At 38.2% G+C, this 19,641-nt stretch overlaps 1 protein-coding gene across 18 annotated transcripts in view; it reads left to right on the forward strand.

Moving 5' to 3' along the window:
• LOC128166152 (microtubule-actin cross-linking factor 1-like) overlaps positions 1–19,641 on the forward strand; it is an 82,654-nt gene that overhangs the window by 48,158 nt on the left and 14,855 nt on the right. For 15 of the 18 annotated variants that reach the window (XM_052831117.1, XM_052831123.1, XM_052831124.1 and 12 more), the window contains 30 exons: positions 119–5,257; positions 7,723–7,869; positions 8,125–8,280; positions 8,543–8,725; positions 9,015–9,098; positions 9,184–10,494; positions 10,640–10,763; positions 10,875–11,030; positions 11,200–11,435; positions 11,615–11,744; positions 11,853–12,052; positions 12,353–12,685; positions 12,880–13,042; positions 13,151–13,317; positions 13,577–13,906; positions 14,184–14,504; positions 14,778–14,984; positions 15,182–15,295; positions 15,557–15,670; positions 15,855–16,067; positions 16,201–16,362; positions 16,511–16,681; positions 17,053–17,379; positions 17,470–17,554; positions 17,680–17,903; positions 18,055–18,261; positions 18,356–18,475; positions 18,579–18,905; positions 19,039–19,245; positions 19,392–19,511. In XM_052831117.1, coding sequence (XP_052687077.1) covers positions 119–5,257; positions 7,723–7,869; positions 8,125–8,280; positions 8,543–8,725; positions 9,015–9,098; positions 9,184–10,494; positions 10,640–10,763; positions 10,875–11,030; positions 11,200–11,435; positions 11,615–11,744; positions 11,853–12,052; positions 12,353–12,685; positions 12,880–13,042; positions 13,151–13,317; positions 13,577–13,906; positions 14,184–14,504; positions 14,778–14,984; positions 15,182–15,295; positions 15,557–15,670; positions 15,855–16,067; positions 16,201–16,362; positions 16,511–16,681; positions 17,053–17,379; positions 17,470–17,554; positions 17,680–17,903; positions 18,055–18,261; positions 18,356–18,475; positions 18,579–18,905; positions 19,039–19,245; positions 19,392–19,511 — 11,778 coding nt within the window. The remainder of the gene's footprint in view (positions 1–118; positions 5,258–7,722; positions 7,870–8,124; positions 8,281–8,542; positions 8,726–9,014; positions 9,099–9,183; positions 10,495–10,639; positions 10,764–10,874; positions 11,031–11,199; positions 11,436–11,614; positions 11,745–11,852; positions 12,053–12,352; positions 12,686–12,879; positions 13,043–13,150; positions 13,318–13,576; positions 13,907–14,183; positions 14,505–14,777; positions 14,985–15,181; positions 15,296–15,556; positions 15,671–15,854; positions 16,068–16,200; positions 16,363–16,510; positions 16,682–17,052; positions 17,380–17,469; positions 17,555–17,679; positions 17,904–18,054; positions 18,262–18,355; positions 18,476–18,578; positions 18,906–19,038; positions 19,246–19,391; positions 19,512–19,641) is intronic. The other 3 variants (XM_052831129.1, XM_052831133.1, XM_052831131.1) reach the window with 1 other exon arrangement.

The raw sequence follows: 19,641 nt of genomic DNA on the forward strand, positions 1-19,641 counted from the left end.
AACCATATCTATTTATATTTAACTCAAGACATGGCAGATTGGAACAACTTAAAAATCAAGGGCAAGGTAATTCTGACTTTTTTTTCAGGGAATCATAATCTGTAAAACTCTTTTGTAGATGGTCAATGATCTCGCTGATGTCTCAGCCGATATAGATGCTGTAAAACAGTCAGCCTTGATACCAATGTCTCTGATTCAAGCAGTCAAAAGCAATCTGTTTAATGCTAAATCTGGGCACTTCCATGACTCTAGAACAGGTACTGAATTCTCTCTGGGGGCTGCCATTAAACATGGCCTCCTAAATGTGGACAGGACACTTGTAAGATCATCAAAATATGGGGAGATAATGGACTTTGATGATGCAGTAGACAAAGGATTTGTGGACACTAAGAACTGTTTGATTTACAATGAAGATATTCAAAAGTGGATTACATTTCAGTGTGCTATTCAAGAAAAAATGATATTGGAAGTGGGAATGAAATCGTTTTGTGAAAATGATGTTCAACAAAGAAATTCTAACGGAAACTTATCTTGCATTCCTAATTCTCCAGACTTTCATATGCTACACTTTCTTGATAAGAAAAGTGGGAAAACTTTGTGTTTCAATGAAGCCCAAAATGTTGGCATAGTAAAAATATTTAGCATTGAAAATAAAAGCAAAACGGATTTAGATATTCAGGGATGTTTTGTTAAAGACAGTGAATCACAGAAGTGGTTGTCCTTTTACCATGCATGTGAAAGAGGTCTTGTACAAAACAGGAATGATAGGCCCAAACAAACTAAACAGACAAAACATGTAAAATTCTTTGATGAGGAAAAAAGGAAAATGGATATGAAGGCCAAGAGTAAAAGGAAACATTCCATAGACCTGTGTGCTTCAGTGGATCTGCCAGTAATGTTAGTGGATGTGATAGAAAGTGGTCTGTATGATCCTGCTAACAACACAGTCAAGGATATAGACACATCTGAATTTGTCTCCTTCGTGGAAGCAATTGAGAGGGGTCTAGTTCACAACGACTCCCCTGTGCGTGATCCGGTCAGTAGAGATATCCTGACCCTGGATGAAGCAATTGAGAAAAGAATAATTGACCCACTCTCTGGGAGAATGCTCTTGTCGTCTGGTCTACCCATTGCTCTTAATTTTGCTCTAGTCAAAGGACTTGTTGTGAGGTGTAAAACACCATTCTTTCTTACTCTTTCTGAAATCATTGAGGAAAGACTTTTTGATGAATCCACAGGATTATTCATTCAACCAGACACTGAGGAACAGATTCCATTATCTACAGCAGTTGTCACTGGAATGGTAGACACCAACTCCATCAAAGTTCGAAACATAGAGACAGGAGACATTCATAGCTTTGAATCAGCCATAGATCATGATCTCATAAATCTTTCCTCAAATGAGTGCATGGACTTTAAAAGTGGAGAATGGGTTCCACTTATTGACTGTGTGGAAAAGGGAATTCTCCTGGATACCACCAATCAGCCAAAGTATGGGCTGTTGGAGTTTGAGGAGGAGTGTGTGACTGAGGAAGCCTTCATTGACCCTTCTACTCAATACAGCATGTCTCTTCAGGGTGCAATGGATGCTTGCATATTGGATCGAGATGGTGTTCTTGTAAGAGATTTGAAAACCAAGTTTTTCTTGACCTTAGATGGCGCCATCAATGAGAAATTGATGGATCCTGTTTCTGGAGAGTACATTTATCCCAATGGAAAGAGATTAGCATTCAGTGAAGCAGTGAACAAGGGACTTTTAATTCAAAATCTGGGAAGTGCTGACTTAAATCTTGTGGATGCTATTCATGAAGGTGTGTATAATAGTGAATCTGGTAAATTCATGGATCCCAGAAATGGTGAGTTACTAGGAATGACGGAAGCTATTGGTAACAAGCTGATCAATTGCAGTGATATTGTTATAAAAAACTCAAGGTTTAGAAAGTTTTCAACTGTTGAAGAGGCTGTATCATTAAAGATCCTAAAGTTAGAGACAAGTGAGATTTGTGATGAGAATGACATTTTTATTGATCTAAAAACTGCTCTTAATCAAGGCTACATTCAACAAAGATCTTCTTTTGAATCAGTTAATCTGGCAACTGCTCTGGAAAAAGGAATGTTTAGCAAAGATCTCAAACAGTTCATGGACCCTGTTTCTCGTATGTATTTACCATTGAGTGATGCTTTGGAAATAAATGTTATTGATCCCCAAAGAACTCTGGTAAAAGATTCAGAGTGTGATCTCTATAAACCAATTGCTACAGCTATTCAAGAAGGCGTTGTTGACGAATCGGACTGTTCAGTTCTAGATACCAAATCTCAATTGAAAGTTGAAATTTCTACAGCTGTGTCACAGAAACTCCTGATGGAGATGCCCACGCATGGGTTCTGTCTTGTTGATGCAGTTCAGTTTGGATTATTTCAGTCAAGTACAAACTCATTTTACCATCCATGGAAACAAAAGTGCTATGGACTTCAAGAATCTATTTCATTAGGGCTCATTGATGAAAAGCAGCCTCAGGTGCTTGTGGTGGATAAGGGAATCTTAACTGTTGAAGATGCAATGGAACAAGGGATTTTAGATAAGCAAACATGCATTTACCAGAAGCGTTTCACTCTTCCTGAGGCCATTTCAAAGGGACTTGTATTCAAAGTTGGCCAGAGAACTGTTCAGTCTATAATATCTGTCGTACAGGATTTACTGAAAGAGACAAATGCTAATTCGTCAGCAAGGGCAAGATACATCTTAGATGCTGATTCAGATATCTTAAAAAGACGAGGTATATCCAAACCATTGTTGGGACTGCAAAGAGCTGTAGAGGAAGGGGTGTTTGAAAAGCACTGCTGTAAGATGTTTGATCCGCGCATTGGTTCCTCTGTGACTCTGTCTGAAGCTGTGAAGACCTCTCTTATCCACAAGACAAGGTCTCGCATACTCAACCCAGAGACAAAAAGGTTCATTTCCCTGTCAGAAGCATTGGAAAGAGGAATAGTAAGTGGAAAGACTGGTTCCATTCTTGACAGGGTACACATGAAAAGTTACCCACTAGAAAAGGCAGTGGAAGAACGGATGGTTGTGGATGTCCTTTTCTCCAAGGTTACATTAGATGAAGCAGTGCATTATGGGTTGTTAAACCTTACTACCCTTCGTGTTCAAAGTTTCTATAGCGATGACAGGTTCACACTTACAGAAGCATTTGAGAATGAACTTTTGGATGTTACTAACACATTGATCAAGGAACCGTCTGGTGGAACTGTTATGACCTTGAGACAAGCAGTTGAAATGAAGGTGTTCCATCTGAACACAGGAAGACTTGTTTCAAATGATAACAAATCTTACAACATTTTGGAGGCCCTGCAACAAGGATACATTCTTAATGGTAGAAGCTTTTGTGAACAATTACCAACAAGACCAAATGCATTATCTTCTATTGCACCCATGGATTTTCTTCCACATACTACTGATTCCAGAAAAACTCCACAGAGAAGGACTTCCATTACTTTCAAGGAAGCTGTTCAAAGAGGTCTTGTGGATATTGAGAGATGTATGTTTAATGACATTTCCAATTCACAAAACATTCCACTTATAAAAGCTGTTGATGTTGGCCTGGTGGACATATCCTCTCAGTTATTCCATGATGAATTCATGAATGAAAACATTCCATTACAAGAGGCCATTAAGAAGGACCTTGTTTCTTTGAATGGTAGTAAAACAGTGAATTCCAAGTGCTTTACTCTAAAGGAGGCACTTAAGTATAAGAAGCTATTGGACTGCAATCATCAGGTGACAGAACCCAGTGTCACAATTGAAGTACACAATGCAGAGAATGGACCAGATCATGATCTTTTATCAAGTTCCAAAAGCCTTTCGTCTTCACTGGATTCAATTCTTCAGTCCTTGAAGTCATCTGGAAATAAATTTCGTATTGGAACACTTCATGGTGCTCTGCTAAACAATCTGGTGGATAAGGACACTGGAAGAATCAAAGACACTGTCACAGGGAAGCAACTCACTTTGGTGGAGGCTATTCAGAGTAGCTTGATCGATGGAGATGCCAAGGAAGTGGTAGATGACAGCACTGGTGAAATATTGTCCTTAGAAAATGCAATGGCTGCAGGGGTAATTGATAATACCAGAGGTACTTACAAAGACAAGATGTCTCTTACAGACGCTTTTGATAAAGGTCTCATTTTAGAGAGACAGCCATCTGACTCAGAAATGGCAAGTTCTGTTGATAGCTATGTCCAGGAGATTCTGCTTGGCGATTCATCAAGAGGACGAGATAAAATTCAGAAAGCCTTTTCGTCAGGCGTTCTGAACCAGGCAAAGTCCCATGTCATCGATCCAGACACCATTCAACCAATTACACTGAAGAAAGCAGCTAGTCTGGGACTTATAGACTTGAGTACTGGAGAATTCAAAAACCCACAGTCTGGAGAGTCCATGGCTATTTCTGATGCGATGGACAAAGGGTTCATTCTTAGTCCCAAAGGACTGAGTTTATACAGTGCTGTTAATCAAGGGCTTTATAAAGGAGAGCTGAGAAAATTTGTTGACCCTTCAACAGGAAAAGAACACAACCTTAGAGAGATGATTGATATGGAAATAGTTACTCCATTGTGTCAAGAAATTAAAGATCTGCTACATGATGGAATTATTGTAACCTTACAAGCAGCAATAGATAGAAAGATTATCGAAAGCGATGAAAATGTGTACATCAATCTGCTCACAAATCAAATGTATGATTTCAATGATGCCATAGCTGCAGGTCTTATCATTAGTAACAGTCCAAGAGAGGGTCTGAGAGAAAGTGACCATGCATTTACCGACATAGGCGCCAGGAGTTTGGAACAGACAAGATTCAGATACATGGCAGATACCCCATTTGGTCCAATTATGACTCGATCGTTTACTCTTGGGAATCCTTTGGAAGGAGGGAGTTCTTCAGATCTGTCCACAACAGATTCTTCAAGCACTGAGAAGAGAGACAATCCTGTGTTCACCATTCCTCTGACATCAGAGATGGTGAGAAATATCATCGCCACAGGCAAATTGAAGAAAGACTACCCAAAACCTCCGAAAGAGGCACTAGGTGATGAAGTATTAAGTACCGAAAACAGAGTCATGGAAGGTGATCAAACAGATAAATCTGGAAACAAGGGTTTCCCTGAAGTGAATGGCAGAAGTGTTGCTGCAGAGAATCATGGGAAACCATCTGACAAGGGCAAGAGATGGCCAGTTAGCGGTTGGACACACAAGGTACTCAGTTTGGACTCTCCGCATGGACTTGAACAACCCAGCATGACATTCTTCCTTGTTATTTGCTGATGGAATGTTGATCAACTTTTGATTTGTTTTCTTTTCATGATGCTACATTGAAACTGCATTGAAAAAATCTAGCTGCTGTTACGAAATATTGCAGATCTTCTGTCTGTTACGTTCTTTTGAATGAACTCTTTACCAGATTGCTAGCATAGTGAATGTTTCTGTTTATAGTCTGAATTTATAGCTTTACTGTGCAAAGTCATCCATTAATATGCATTAGGCCAAAATAAAATTACTGTTTGTTTGGAATTGCCTTCCACCTCATTGAAATGCCCCTTCTGATAAAATTTTATTAGCAAAAATTAGAGACCTTTTTTTAAGGAGATTTTTATTCTTTACCAATTTTTAATTAGTTAAACTTCAAGTTTGAAAAGTTAAAAAAAATTCCCTCCTCCCTCTATGGTCTAGAGGCCTCCAGGCAGCAATTTCAAACAAACATTTTTTTAAGGATGGCCTCACCTTTTCATGTGTGTTTGTGTGATTTTAGCCATATTAGACAAATAATTTTTTAGAATTTATAACGAAAGATGTACTAATTAAAGAACTGTGATATCTGTATTCAACGCATGTGTAAATGGAAATGACTCAATAATACTCCAGTGCATGTGTCCCCATCAAGATTTTTTTATATGTTTATATTTAGCACTAAGTGTATGAAATGTATTCCACGTAAACTAATGTTGAATTTTGAATTTAATGTAGGGTTAAATGTAATTGTCCTTTCTTTAGTCATTTTATGTGTATATCCATTCACCATTTCATACAAGATACTCCAGAACTTGAATGATTAATCATCAAGTAGTGCATTATTATAAAACATATGTAAATACATGTACAGAGCAAGTTCATTGATGAATAAATAATTGCTTTGTTTCTAGATCATATTGATTTTTTATACTACCAAAATGTATTATAGATATATCATGTTTTATTTTCTCAAAATATACATGACTCATGTACAAGGTTTATATAAGTGTTATATAGTGTGCATTTTTCAGAATATAAAATTTTGAGAAGAGTTTTAAAGAAGTGTGACTATGCAGTCTTGATTATTGATAGTTTTTATAGATTATTTGCATTTGAAAAGTCTAAAAGACATGTTTATATATGTAATTCCTAATTCAAGATTCATAGAATACATGTGTACCAGTGAGGAAATCAAAGACCCTCCTCTTCAATTTAAAAAAAAAGCTGTGGTAGTGGAGAATTTCCCGCATTATTCTAAAGTGAAACAGATTAGATTTTTTCAGTGGGTTATGAATAGCTTGCATTTTTTTTATGAGAAGATGGTGGTGTACTTTGTGTATATGAAATATTTTTTGTTTTGATTGTATTAAATCTTTCTGCATTGTACAGTTTGAAATTCAAAATCTCTAAATGACTTATTAGCTTTGATCACAATAGATGGATATGGCTATGAATTAATACACTACACTAAACAAACACATCTTATAATAAAAGTAGAAACTTGAACACTATAACACTTTCTAATGAAAGTTGAACACCCTCTGTGTGTGAACACGAACACTTGTGGGGTATCGGTGTACATAAACATCCAAATCCATTCAATGCATGCACAACTTCTCCAGACCAGACTATAGTTAATCAAATTTAAGTTTATATATGGAGAAAAATTAAAGTTACATATGATAAAAATTTAGATATTTAACAATTATACACAAGAATCTGAGCTTGCCAATTTGTTATTGCCATGGACTTTTGTTTATGAAATGTACCATGTGTACCGCTTTTCTGAATGACCGCAAACTTATTGCTTGTTTGTTTACTGTCATTTCATTGGATGCTTTTTTTTCGCCTATTTTTCAGTTTGGTTTGGTGTTAGTCGAGATGCAAGGCCTGTTGAGGCATTTTTCAACTCCAACACTTGTATCATTTGGAATGCATTAACTGAACTCAAAGCACTAACCCTCATTTCCGTGTTCTAATGTTCATGTACCTTTCCTTTCTCTCTATATACTCCTGTGCATCTTTCTGCATGTAACAATATTTATCTGACCCCTATACATTTATACTCTGTGTTTTGTTGTGAGAATGAAATGTGTGAATGAGAAGCTTGTTTGTTATATAAAATCATTTATTTCTATTTATGTTATATCCATAGTATAAAGTTTTCCTTCTAGACAGTACCTTATTTTGTAACTTAATTTCAAAGATATTGAGACTTCCCCTCAAAAATAAAAAATGGCTGCATTCTAGCTTTATATGTAATCAATTGCTAGTTTGTTGCTTGCCAGAATGTTTTCAATTGATTTTACCTTTAGTTCTTGATTTTTTTATTTTAGTTTATGCTATAAAGTTTTAATATTTTGTTTTTGCATGAAAATTTTATTGTTGAGCCCCTTTTGCATGTTATAATGTTATTTGTGACAATCTTTCAGGGACATTTAGTAGACTCCTGTGATAAGCTCATTCAGGATTTGAACAATGAACTCAACTGGTTATCAGATACTGAGCAACTTCTACGAGATGATCAACCAATCAGTGATGAGGCTTATAAGGTCAAAAGTCAGCTGGAAGCTCAAAGGGTATGTTGGAAAAAGGTTGTTTAGAGAATGAATAAGACAGCAATGAAAATTCCCAAGGAAAAAAAGAACTGAATAGTTCTGCAAATGAATTGAATGTCAGAATGTTTTCTGTGATTTTTATTACCTGATTGTAAGTTATGAATTGGAAAGTTGTTCCATTAAACCCGGCAGTCTCTATATACAGTCATGTAGATTAGATGGAGTTCTCTGCCAATCATCAGTATATGACATGCGTTTAGATGTATCTGTTTGCAGGCCTTCCACAGTGACATCCAGAAGCACCAGCAGCCTATCTTGGCCTTGGTGTACCAGACAGAACAGCTCCTGGAACACCACCAGGAGGAGCTGACCCCCGAACAGGTCTCCCAACTACAGCAGCTGGCTGACAACCTCAAGTCCAACATGTCCAAGGTATAACTCTAAACCGACTGATGCAATGAATATCCATTGCATTGCTATTACACATTTATCAGCAGTGAACTTGTATTCTTCTATTGCTCTTTGATATTTTACTATATTTTCTTAAATTATAAGTCATTATATGTGTAAAATGTTTTTCCTACTGGGTAGATAAACTTTCCCCCTCCCTCATACTGCTGTTTTATTAGCTTAAAATTGAGGTCTTACATTTTTTATGTTGTTTATCAAGCTTTGTGACTGATATGTTGTACAGGTTCAGAAGACCAGTGAGATTCGCCTCAAGCACCTAACGACTGCCTGTGATGAAGTGACCAAGTTTGAGGAGGAGCTTGGTAAATTTGAGGAGTGGCTGACCATGTCCAGCAAGGAACTGGACAGACAGGAGGAGCTGATTCGAGACTTGGACAACTTTAGCCGCGTCATGGAGCAGCAAAAGGTAGGGGCCAAGGGGGGCAAGGGGGGGGGGGGGGGCAGTTAAAGCAGTGGAGGAGCAGGTGTTTGTGAGGACTTCAGAAAAATATGAAATGGCTTTACATGTAAAATCACTATTATTCCAATAGATGTACTTAAATGAGTATGTCTGATTTAGTTTATTAAGCAAAGTGATATATGCAGTGAACATGACATTTGATCATTGTGTAAATATCACACTCATTCTAATCTAAGTGACAAGATTTCTGATATCAAATACATGTATTTACTGGAATCATCTTTTTTGAATTTAGCAACTGATGAATGACATAATCTCACACCAAGCTGACACCAGATTTATGACAATGTCTGTGCAGAAGTACATGGAAGAGGCAAAGGTAAGATCAGGACATGTTAATTTTTCAATATGATATTTGATATGATGCTTTACAAGTCACTTATCCTGTCCTCTGTATGTTACAGCTGCATAAGCTGGAGGTGGATGCATTCAAGGCCAACAGGAAGAAGACATCCAGGTTAAGCTGGATCGGCATGGAAGGAATGGATGCTGAAATGGTGGGAAACAAGCTGAGGTCAGAGGTCGCCAAGTATGATGAGCTCAGTTCCCGGTGTGGTGACTTTGGAGAAAGGCTCGGAAAACTCAATACAAAACAGAGAGAGTTCAATGACGATACATTCAAGATTCTGTCTTGGTTAACAACCACTGAAGAGAAACTATCCACTTCAAAACAGGAATCGAATACAACAGATCCAGATATCTTGAGAGAACAGTTAGATTTAATGAAATCGCTTGGAAGTGATGCTTACTCACAAGGTGTTCAGTTAGAGGAGCTGGAGAAATCAGCCAAGGAGCTTGTGTCAGATTTACATAACTTGTGTGTTGTCCCAGCACACATCACAAAATTCCAAGACATCATCCAGGACATAAATGGCAGACACAAGGAAGTGACTAAGGAAATTAATGACCGGTCGCATAGCTTGCAGACGGCACTCACCAAGTCTCAGGATGTTGAGGATGCTCTAGACAACCTGCTGACTTGGCTGAGAGACACAGAATCTGCTCTAGACACCCAGAGACCTGTGAGCCTCAGCAGAGACAACTTGAATGAACAGTACCAAGAAATCAAATTGATCCAAGCAGACATTGTCAGTCATAAGCCAAGCATTGAAACTATGAAACTTGATGCTCATGAATTGATCAAAACTTGTGAATTAGACATGGCTAAGTCTTTAGAATCCAAGCTAGAGGACTTGGATAACAGGTTCTCAAATGTGAATAAAAAGTGTCGAAACAGGAATAAAGACATGGACGAGATATCAGAAACTCTGTCAAATTTCCAAGAAACTATGGACAGCTGCAAACATTGGTTAAGTAAAAACTCAGAGGAACTGGAAAGCAAGGAGTGGAACAAAAAATCCAGTGAAGACACCCAGGAGAAGATCGACGATCTCACCAAACAGAGAGTTAGTAAAGAGAAAGTGGTGGAGGAGCTGTCACAGCTCGGTCAGCTGCTGGTGGAGGATCCAAGGACTGGGGAGGTGTCAGCAGTGAAGGAGTCGCTAGCCGACCTACAGAGACACTGGACAGACTTCTGTGAGGTCCTGGAGGAGAGACAACAAGAGAACCAGGAGAAAGAGAAGCAGAGGAACGAGTACGCTGACAGCAAGAAGGCCATTGTAGAATGGCTGGCCAAGATGGAGAACACAGTGGATGGGTTTGAACCAGTGGCTATTGATATCGAATTAGCAGAGAAACAGATAGAAGAACTTGAGGTAAAAAGGGATTGGCCATCAATTTGCATTTTGTTTTGTAACTGATGTTTCTTACAATAATTTTAAAGATTTGTTCTTGCTATATACATGTAGCTTCTGACTGTCCCTCTCTTATTGAATACCGTTAAATGTTTTGTGTTTGTAGCCCCTGCTTGAGGAGTACCAGGAATATGGACCTATCTTGGAAGAGGTCAATGATGCAGGCTATGCTTTTGATGCCACACAAAGTGAAGGCTCTAGACCTCAGAGTCCATTCAAAAGAATGATGAGTAAGTAATGGCGTACATCATCTGTTGAAATAATGGTGAACATAATCTGTTAAAGTAACAACACCTTCTGTGTTACATGTGTAGTAATAATATGAAAAACTTGTTTGATAGGAGGAAGACGGTTCCAAGGCCTGCTGTCCCCACGCCTGGGGAGCACCTCTCCTACCTTCCCCTACCCCGCCTCCCCTACAAACATCCTGAGTCCATCCAGTGATTCAAGTGGAATCAGCAGCAAAAAGAGCTCCTTCGACAACTTCCAGCTGGATGGTACGTTTGGTTATTTGATTCACATGTGATAAAATTAATGGATTCTTGTTTAAAGTGTATATTCTATAAACTTACACATTAATGAGCTGTTGATGGTAGTAAAATAAAGCTGAGAATGATGCACACTTTTTATTTTTCTCTGAATTTATGGCATTGTTGCAATTTCCAGACTTGAGCGAGATCCAGCAGGAGTTGGTGGACATTAACCAGAGATATGACATTCTTGGGGAGAGACTGGCAGACAGACACCAAGAACTAAGAAACATTGTGGAGAACATGAAGAGCTACCTCCAGAACATGCAGGAACTCCTCACCTGGATAGACCTGAAGGAGCTGGACCTCAACATACAGGGAGGCCTCCCCACCAGTGAAAGAGAGGCCAAGAAACAGCTCAAGGAGCACCAGGTAAAGGAACCAGTTTATTTGTTTGAAAACTATTGATGTATGTTTTTGAAGAATTAAATTCTGTTGTATATTTCAATTAAATTTTCATTTGAAGATTTGTTTTTGTTTTTTTGAAATACATTGATATGTGCCTGTTAGCTATTTCTATATTAAGATGTGGGTATTTCTCTTTTTTGCAGGAATTCCATGCAGAACTTCTTGGAAAAGAGAATTTGGTGACTGATATCAGAACTAAAGGACAGGAACTTCTCAAAACGAAGCAGGGTGTTCCTGGATTGGAAGTTTGTCAGCAGCAGCTGGCAGAGCTTGGTATGTCTTGGCTTTTATGTTATTAAATTCAACTCTCGCAAGACAAGCTGAAAACCTTTGCCAGTCATCTTTTTTGTTTAACTTGGGAATGATGTGAATTTTCTACAGATAACAAATGGCTAGATATCAAGGTCTTATCTGAACAAAGAAGGAAAGCCTTGGAGGAAATGGTGAAAAACATTTCCGCCTTCAAGGACGCTGGAGTTCACCTTCAGAAATGGATTGCCCAGAAGGAGAAGATGATGGCCGTGCTTGGACCAATCTCTACGGAGAAGGAAATGAACCAGAACCAAGTGGAGCAGGTCAAGGTCAGTATTCTTTTGTGAATTGTTGTTAAATGATGAATTTTTTGTGAAGTTTTGCTTTTCTATATTTGTGTTTATATCTCAACCAAAAATAACTCTATTGTAAAAAGTTGTTTTATATTGTTTTTATAGTCATCAAGTCAAGATTGGCAAAAATTGAATAACCAAAATAATTTACAAAAATAATAATTTACAAAAATAACTTAACCAATTTTTGGAATCAAAATGCAGAATTTGCATCATCAGAAAAACGGTCACTCTGCATATTTGATCATTACAAATATCATTTTATTCCCTGATTAGCTGTTGACTGAGGAGTTCAAAGGTCAGACTCCCCTGTATGAAAAGTTCATCCAATCGGGCCACACTATCCTTGACCTTTGTGATGCAGACTCCAAGGACGCCAGCCACATCAGTGAGAAGATGGATGTCATTAGCAAGGACTGGAGTCGTTTGGAGGCCCGCCTCCAGGAGAGAGGCAGGGCATTGAAATCCGTGGAGGGCCTCAGTCTGGAGTTCAATGACATCATGAAGACTGTGCAGGATTGGATTGACGATTTCTCAGACCGGGTCGGAAATATCACTCCAGGGACGTTGTCTCCTGAAGAAAATGAAAACTACCTGGAGGAACTACAGGTAAAGAGGCAGTTTACTGATTTGAGTTATTTAAAACTACTCATAGAATAAGATTTTGATTTTAATTTAAAATGTTAAATTTTGATATCTGTAATGTGTAATTGATTGTTCATTGGGTGACTTACATTCTGTGGAAAAAATAAGTAGTCTCAGTAGCAGGATTATCACTTATTTGAATTTCCATGTAATTTTAGGCACTGGAGTCTGAGCTGACCAGCCAAAAACTTCTGGCACAGAAAACAAAAGACCTCCACAAAAAATTGTGTGATGAGACGAAAGACCCAAGCACCAAGATGGAGCTTAAACAGAAAATAGCTAACCTGGAAAAACAACTTACTGATGCAGAAAAACAGATTGGTAGGTCTTGTTTGTGCACACTAGTTAAACATGTTGGAGAGAAGGTGGTCTTATCCATTAGATAGACTAAACTTGACTTGTTGACATGAATTGCCTTTGACCTTTTAGGTGCGAAAAGATCAGCTGTGGTCAAGGCCAGTTCTGAGGGCCAGGAGCTGACCGCTAAATGTCACGACATTCTGGACTGGTTATCAGACACCAGGGGACGTCTGGACCAACAGCAGCCTGTGTCAGGAAACATTGATGTCCTCAAGGAGCAGGCAGAGCAGCAGAGGGTCAGTAGCTTGGTTGCTGTCAAAGATTACTGATATTCCTGTATAAACACCATTTTTCATGGCTTTAGATGTTGATCGAGTCAATCCATGAAATCTTATTCATCAAAACCAGATATGTGACAACATATTATTCTATTAACAAAAAAATTGTCCAGGAATTAACATTGATGCCCATGAATATTTATGAAATGTTTATATCTAGATCAAATCTCTTCAAATTTGATATGTTGTTCTTGACCATTTATTAAATGTTTTACAGATTCTGTATAAAGATCTCGTAGACCATGAGGCAGAAATCAAAGATCTTCTCAGACAATGTGATAACACATTAGAGTCCATACCACCCTCAAAGGAAAAGCAAGACCTGCAAGACAAAGCAGAGGAAATTCGAGCTGAATATGATGAGCTGAAACTGTGTGCTCTTGAACGTGACCAGAAACTAGAGGCCAGCATGAGGCATGCTCAGTGTTTCCAGGACATGCTTGACAAACAGTTACTATGGCTACAGTTCAGTCAGGACAAGCTTGAAGGATTCCAGCCAACAGAACTCCAGAGAGATATCATTGCCAAGAAACTGAGTGATGCACAGGTGTGTAGGAGCAATATTTAACAAGTTATCATTGCTATTTTCTTCATAAAACTGTGTTGTTATAGTGTCAGTACCAGTAGAATTTACATAGGAAAATCATCTTCAAAGTGAATGTATGATATTTTGAGGTGTTTTTTTTTATTGTTGTTCTGTTGACAGTACCTGTTGACATTAAAGCCAAACAGTTATCTCTAAAGTGAATTGTATCATTATTCTTCACTATATCTATTCATTTTTAAGTTACCAGGGAAATCTACTAATTTTTTTTTTACTACAGAGCTTAAAGTCAGAAGTTGCTGAACATGCTCCTCAACTAGAGAAATTACAAAGTGAAGGAAAGTCACTGGCTAGTCTTGTTGAACAAGATAAAGAAATTGCAAAAGAAGCTATGCAGGTTGTGTCAGAAAAATGGCAGAGCTTAGATCAAGGGGTGACAGACAGGGTGAGGAGTCTGGAGGACCTGATGCAGAAACTGGACGACTTCCAGTACAACATGAAGGATTACAGTTCCAATTTGACCAAATGTGAGGACTCCCTGAAAAACCACAACAATATTGGACCATCGGCTAAAGATCCCAAACATGCGGATAAAATTAAAGTAAGAGTTTGGTCATGTTTTCATAATTTTTTGGGTAGTTTCATCATTATTACCATCATTATTATCATCAAATTTAAATCAACTATCATTTCAATGATTGATAGATCAACTATCATTTCAATGATAGTTGATGAAGATAGATAATTTAATGTAGATTTAGGCCTTTTATTCGAATAATCATCATTACATACAATGTGTATATGTTTACTTTATATGAATTTAGTTTTGTTGGAAGTCATTTTTCCGTATTAATGTGGTATGTTTGTTTTCAAGGCCTTACAAGATGATGTGGATGGACTCCATCCCCAGATGGACTACCTGGAAGCTGTGATTGAGGACCTGAGTAACACAGGGCTTGGCACCAGTGACCTCGAGAGGGACCTCCAGAACAAGAAACAGAAGCAGGAGGACCTCCAGACCAACATCGCCGAGCTGCTCTCTGAACTCGATGAGGGTACTCAAGTGGTCAATGAATTCCAGGTGAGAACACTGCATCAGTCTATGATTTAACGCAAGGTACATGTACCTGAAATTATCAGCATTTATTCCTCTGCTAATGAAAATTTTGCATTGGTTGTATAAATGCATATTTTTTTCTGTAACTATATATGAACAAATTTCATTTTGATAAGTCTGACTGAGAGGGATTTGGGTTTACATGAGTTGTTTTGTTACAGGATGAACTTTCCTCAGTTGGTGCCACCATGTCCAGCTATGAAGGGGACTTGAACTCGATAGGACCAGTGAAGAGGGATGAGAATGCACTCCAGACTCAACTCAGACAGGCTGAGGTGAGAACATGCGTCTTCTTTGTAATGTTAAATCAGCATGTTGCTGATTAAGCGCTCACCTTTTTAAATGACAAGTATACTGTTATTTTTTAGATGAATGCTCCTCTTTCTGTAAAACGAAGGTTGATTTGTCTTTATTTACTTCACAACTTGATCTTCTGTGCAATGTACACACATACATATTAATGAGATATATTCAGTGGACAGGACTAAACTTGTTTTGGTACATGCTAGATAAATGAATGAATTTCATCATTGCAGGAATTTTTGTCGAAGCTGATTTCACTGGAGGACAGAATTGCTGATGCTGAGGAGAAAGGAAAGAACCTAGAGTCCTCTGGCTATGTGACAGATCCTCAACTGATAGAGGCACCAGTAAGTAACTGTTGACTGTCAAATATCATTGTGGGTTAAAATCAACCTGCTTTTTAAGGGACTTTATGATAGAAAATCTGGTCATCTTGTGCAGTACTCAACTGGATAAGTTCTTTTGAACAAGTTGAACAAATGTAAATTTTAGAAAATACAAATTATAACATGCTGATGGTGTGTTTTACAGATTGATGCTCTGAAGACCCAACTTGGAAATTTGAAATCCAAAGCTGACAATTGTAAGCGTGACATAGAGAATATGCTGGATACTCTTGACAGAGCCATCGATCATCTCAGGCGAACCAGAACCAGCATCGACAGGGCTTCCGATGAACTAGACATGCATGAACCAATTGGAACAGATGTTAACGCCATCAAACGCCAACAGGAAGAACTACACGTAAACCTTCATTACAAACTGCATTCTTATTTTTGGTTCATTAAACTGTTAGATGTTTACACAGAAACAGAAAAAAAGGTTAGATTATATAAGATTGAGATTAATTATAAAACCTGTTCATTTAACTTCATAGATGTTTGAGAGCTCTGTCTTGGAGCCTCTTCAGAAGAGAGTGGAAGAAGGCAGCTCCATGGTGGAGAACCTGATGCAGACCGCAGCCCCAGGTGTTGACACTGAGCAGTTAGAGGCGGAGCTTGAGAGTATGAATGACAAGTGGGCAGACCTCAAAAAGAAGGTCAGTAAAGGCACTACTTTGTGACCATTAAGTATTTCTGATAATTAGTGATCGAAAAATAATGCCCACATAGAAATACAGTTTGCTATCCATTTGATGATAATGATAATAAATATGATGATGATGATTTTGTTGTCCTTATTTACAGGTGTCAGAGAGGAAACACAATCTTGACAACAGTCTGCTACAGGCGGGTAAATTCCATGATGCCCTGGATCACTTACTGGTCTGGTTGAAGGAGACAGAGGAGACTATTGCCAACCAGAAAGCACCGTCCCCAGAATACAAGATAGTCAAAACACAACTACAGGAACAAAAGGTATAAACATACATCTGCGTATGAATTTCTTTGTTGTGATCCTAGTACTCAAAATGTGAAATCACTTCAGTGTATTGGGTCCACGTTTGTTGCATTCTCAAAATATTAAGAAATTATGGTCAGAAAATAAATTTCATGAAAAGGCATCTGAAATTCAATACGTAATAACATAATCCGGTATGTAATAAAACAATGAATATAAAATAGAAATTATAAATATAATGGGTTCCGGAAAAAATTTAGATCTAAATTTTTTGGATATATGATGTTAAATGTTTTCTTAGTTCATGTGAATTTCATCATATTTTCAGTAAAAACAATGCATTTCATTGATCACATATAATACTGTCCTGAAATTTTTCCTGTTCTAGTTTTTAATGACGATGTTGGAGGATAGAAGTCCCAGTGTCAAATCTGCCAAGAACGCCGCTGAATCTCTGATGAGGGGCCTGAACCCCCAGGAGCAGAAGGGAATCCAGAACCAGGTGGCTCAGCTTGACCGTCGCTGGGAGACTGTCTGCGCCACTTCACGGGACAGACTGGACATCCTGGAAGAGATGCTTGGACTGTCCAAAGACTTCCAGGACTTGCATGAACCTCTGACCTCCTGGCTGGACTCCACAGAGAAGAAGTTCGCCTCCCTCGAACCATCAGCCATGGATACACAAGGAATTGAAAATATTATAACTGCACTGAAGGTAGGAAACTCGTCTTATTTTTTTTAGTTTTAAATTTTCTGTATCTTTCAGTTGTATGTACATATACTTATATTTTTCTGCTATAATCAGGACATGGATAGAGATGTTCAGTCTAAGGCTGATCAAGTGAAAGAACTAGCACTAAGAGGAAAAGATCTGCAGGATTTCTGCAAAGGTAAATGTTAGTTTGTTTTTCTTAATAGACAAATATGGGAAACTTGTTTTTTTTCTGTATCCATTTACAAGTAATTGCTACATACAGTTGTTGATGCAAGCTTTACATGTATTTTTCTTTTGTAGGCAATGATGTCAAAGTTGTGCAAAAGAAAATTGACTCTGTGCAGGCAAGATTCACAGAGCTGAGAGATAAAGTGATAGACTCCACAGAACAAATGGAAGAAGCTCTCCCATTGGCCCAGAACTTCAATGATGCACATGCAGAGTTCCTGGACTGGGTCCTCAAAACTGAGTCGCAGCTCCGTACCAAAGAGGCCACAGGTCAAGAGGCAGAGGAACAAGTACAGGTAGGTGAAAGTTCATAGGTCAAAGTGCAGATATAAAAACTTACAATATTCACAGTAAGTTTTGAAAAAAATGGAGTCATGTAGAATGTATACTTTACATTGTAACTAAGATGATTTCCTCTCAATTTAAAAAAAATCTGTTTTCCCCTAGAAATTCATGGAAAAACTTCAGGACATCCAGCCAGTTCTTGAAGTTTTGAAAGAAGATGGCAGTAATCTGTCTGATCTGGCCCCAGGGGATGCTGGGCTAAAAGTGGAGGAAACCATGAAGAAAGATCTCCAGAGATACGATGCAGTCAGCGATCAGATTCAGCGCCGGTCACAAAAAGTCTCCAAATCCAAGCAGAGGTCATCTGAGGTGTGTATCCTATATTGTCTTTGTCATGTGGTAGAAATACTTCACTTGATGCGTAGGGATGAATAACATGTTAATCAATACTGAATTATTTCAGATTGTTGGAAACATTGCTGATCTGCTTGACTGGTTTGGAGAAAAGGAAAAATCTCTCCTCAGTTCTCCACCAATCAGCACAGAGCTTGATACACTTGATAAACAACTGGCAGATATTAAGGTACATGTGCACATATTTATACAAGACAGTTTATTTAAAGAGAGAAATAGAGATATGATTGTTGCATGTATACTTAATCTGAATTTTATTGTGGCGTTTCCAGGAGCTGAATGAAGAAATCACAGAACAGAAAGTAAAATCCAGAGATTTGATCACACGGGGCAAGAAGATGATGCGGGAGAGCTCACTGGAGGATGACCCCAGGCTGCGTGAGGCAGTGGAGGATCTGAAGAATAAATCCGACCTTGTGTGGAAGATGGGGCAGGAGAAACAAAGGACTCTGGAACAAGCTCACCCATTGGCTAAACATTTCTGGGAGACAAATAAGGAATTGTCTGATTGGCTGGAAGAGGCTGCTGTGATTGTGGCAGACTTGAAAGTTATGTCCATTGATGCAGAACAGGTCAAAAAACAACAGGAGCAGATCAAGGTATGTTGATAAATGGAAATTGAAAAGACGATAAGACAAATGTTTAGAATTGTATGAGTGTTTCTAGAATTATAATTTTCATTACACAGTATGTTAGTGCACCAGAAAATATATTTATTGTGATATTTTGTAGGTTCTGAAGCAAGAAGTACAGGACCACAAGCCTGATGTTGACAGACTGAACAAAACTGGTGGGGCTCTGATCAAGATGTGTGGAGAACAGGAGAGCTGCCAGGTCAAGAGGATCATGGATGATCAGAACTCCAAGATGGAGGACATCAAAAACTACCTCAAGGACAGGTCTCTGTCTATTGATGAAGCTCTCCAGCAGTCAGCAGAAGTAAGAGCTTTTGTAAATGGTCAGCAAGACACTCAATTAAGTGTTTATAGTATCAAGCAGTGTTAACTGTTGTAGCCTTCTTGTTGTTCAATGCAAATTCTTGTGTAGGCAGTTTTTAACATGTTTTGAATGATTTTCTTCTTCAGTTCACTGATAAGTTGGAGGACATTTTGGATACCCTTACCTCTACTCATGAGATGGTGGAAAATGCTGAGCCAATTTCTGCCCACCCAGACAGAATCAAAGATCAACTGGCAGAAGTCAAGGTTAGTCATCCAGTATTCTGAAATAAAAAAGAAAAAAAACTGTTCTGTCTGTTTCACAGTTATTCCAACATTCTCTAAGCTGTAATTCATTCAAATTGTAAAATTGGCTTCTAGTTGAAATATCTATTTA

This window comes from Crassostrea angulata, chromosome 10, assembly GCF_025612915.1.
Source record: "Crassostrea angulata isolate pt1a10 chromosome 10, ASM2561291v2, whole genome shotgun sequence".
Classification (NCBI taxonomy): Eukaryota; Metazoa; Mollusca; class Bivalvia; order Ostreida; family Ostreidae; genus Magallana; species Magallana angulata.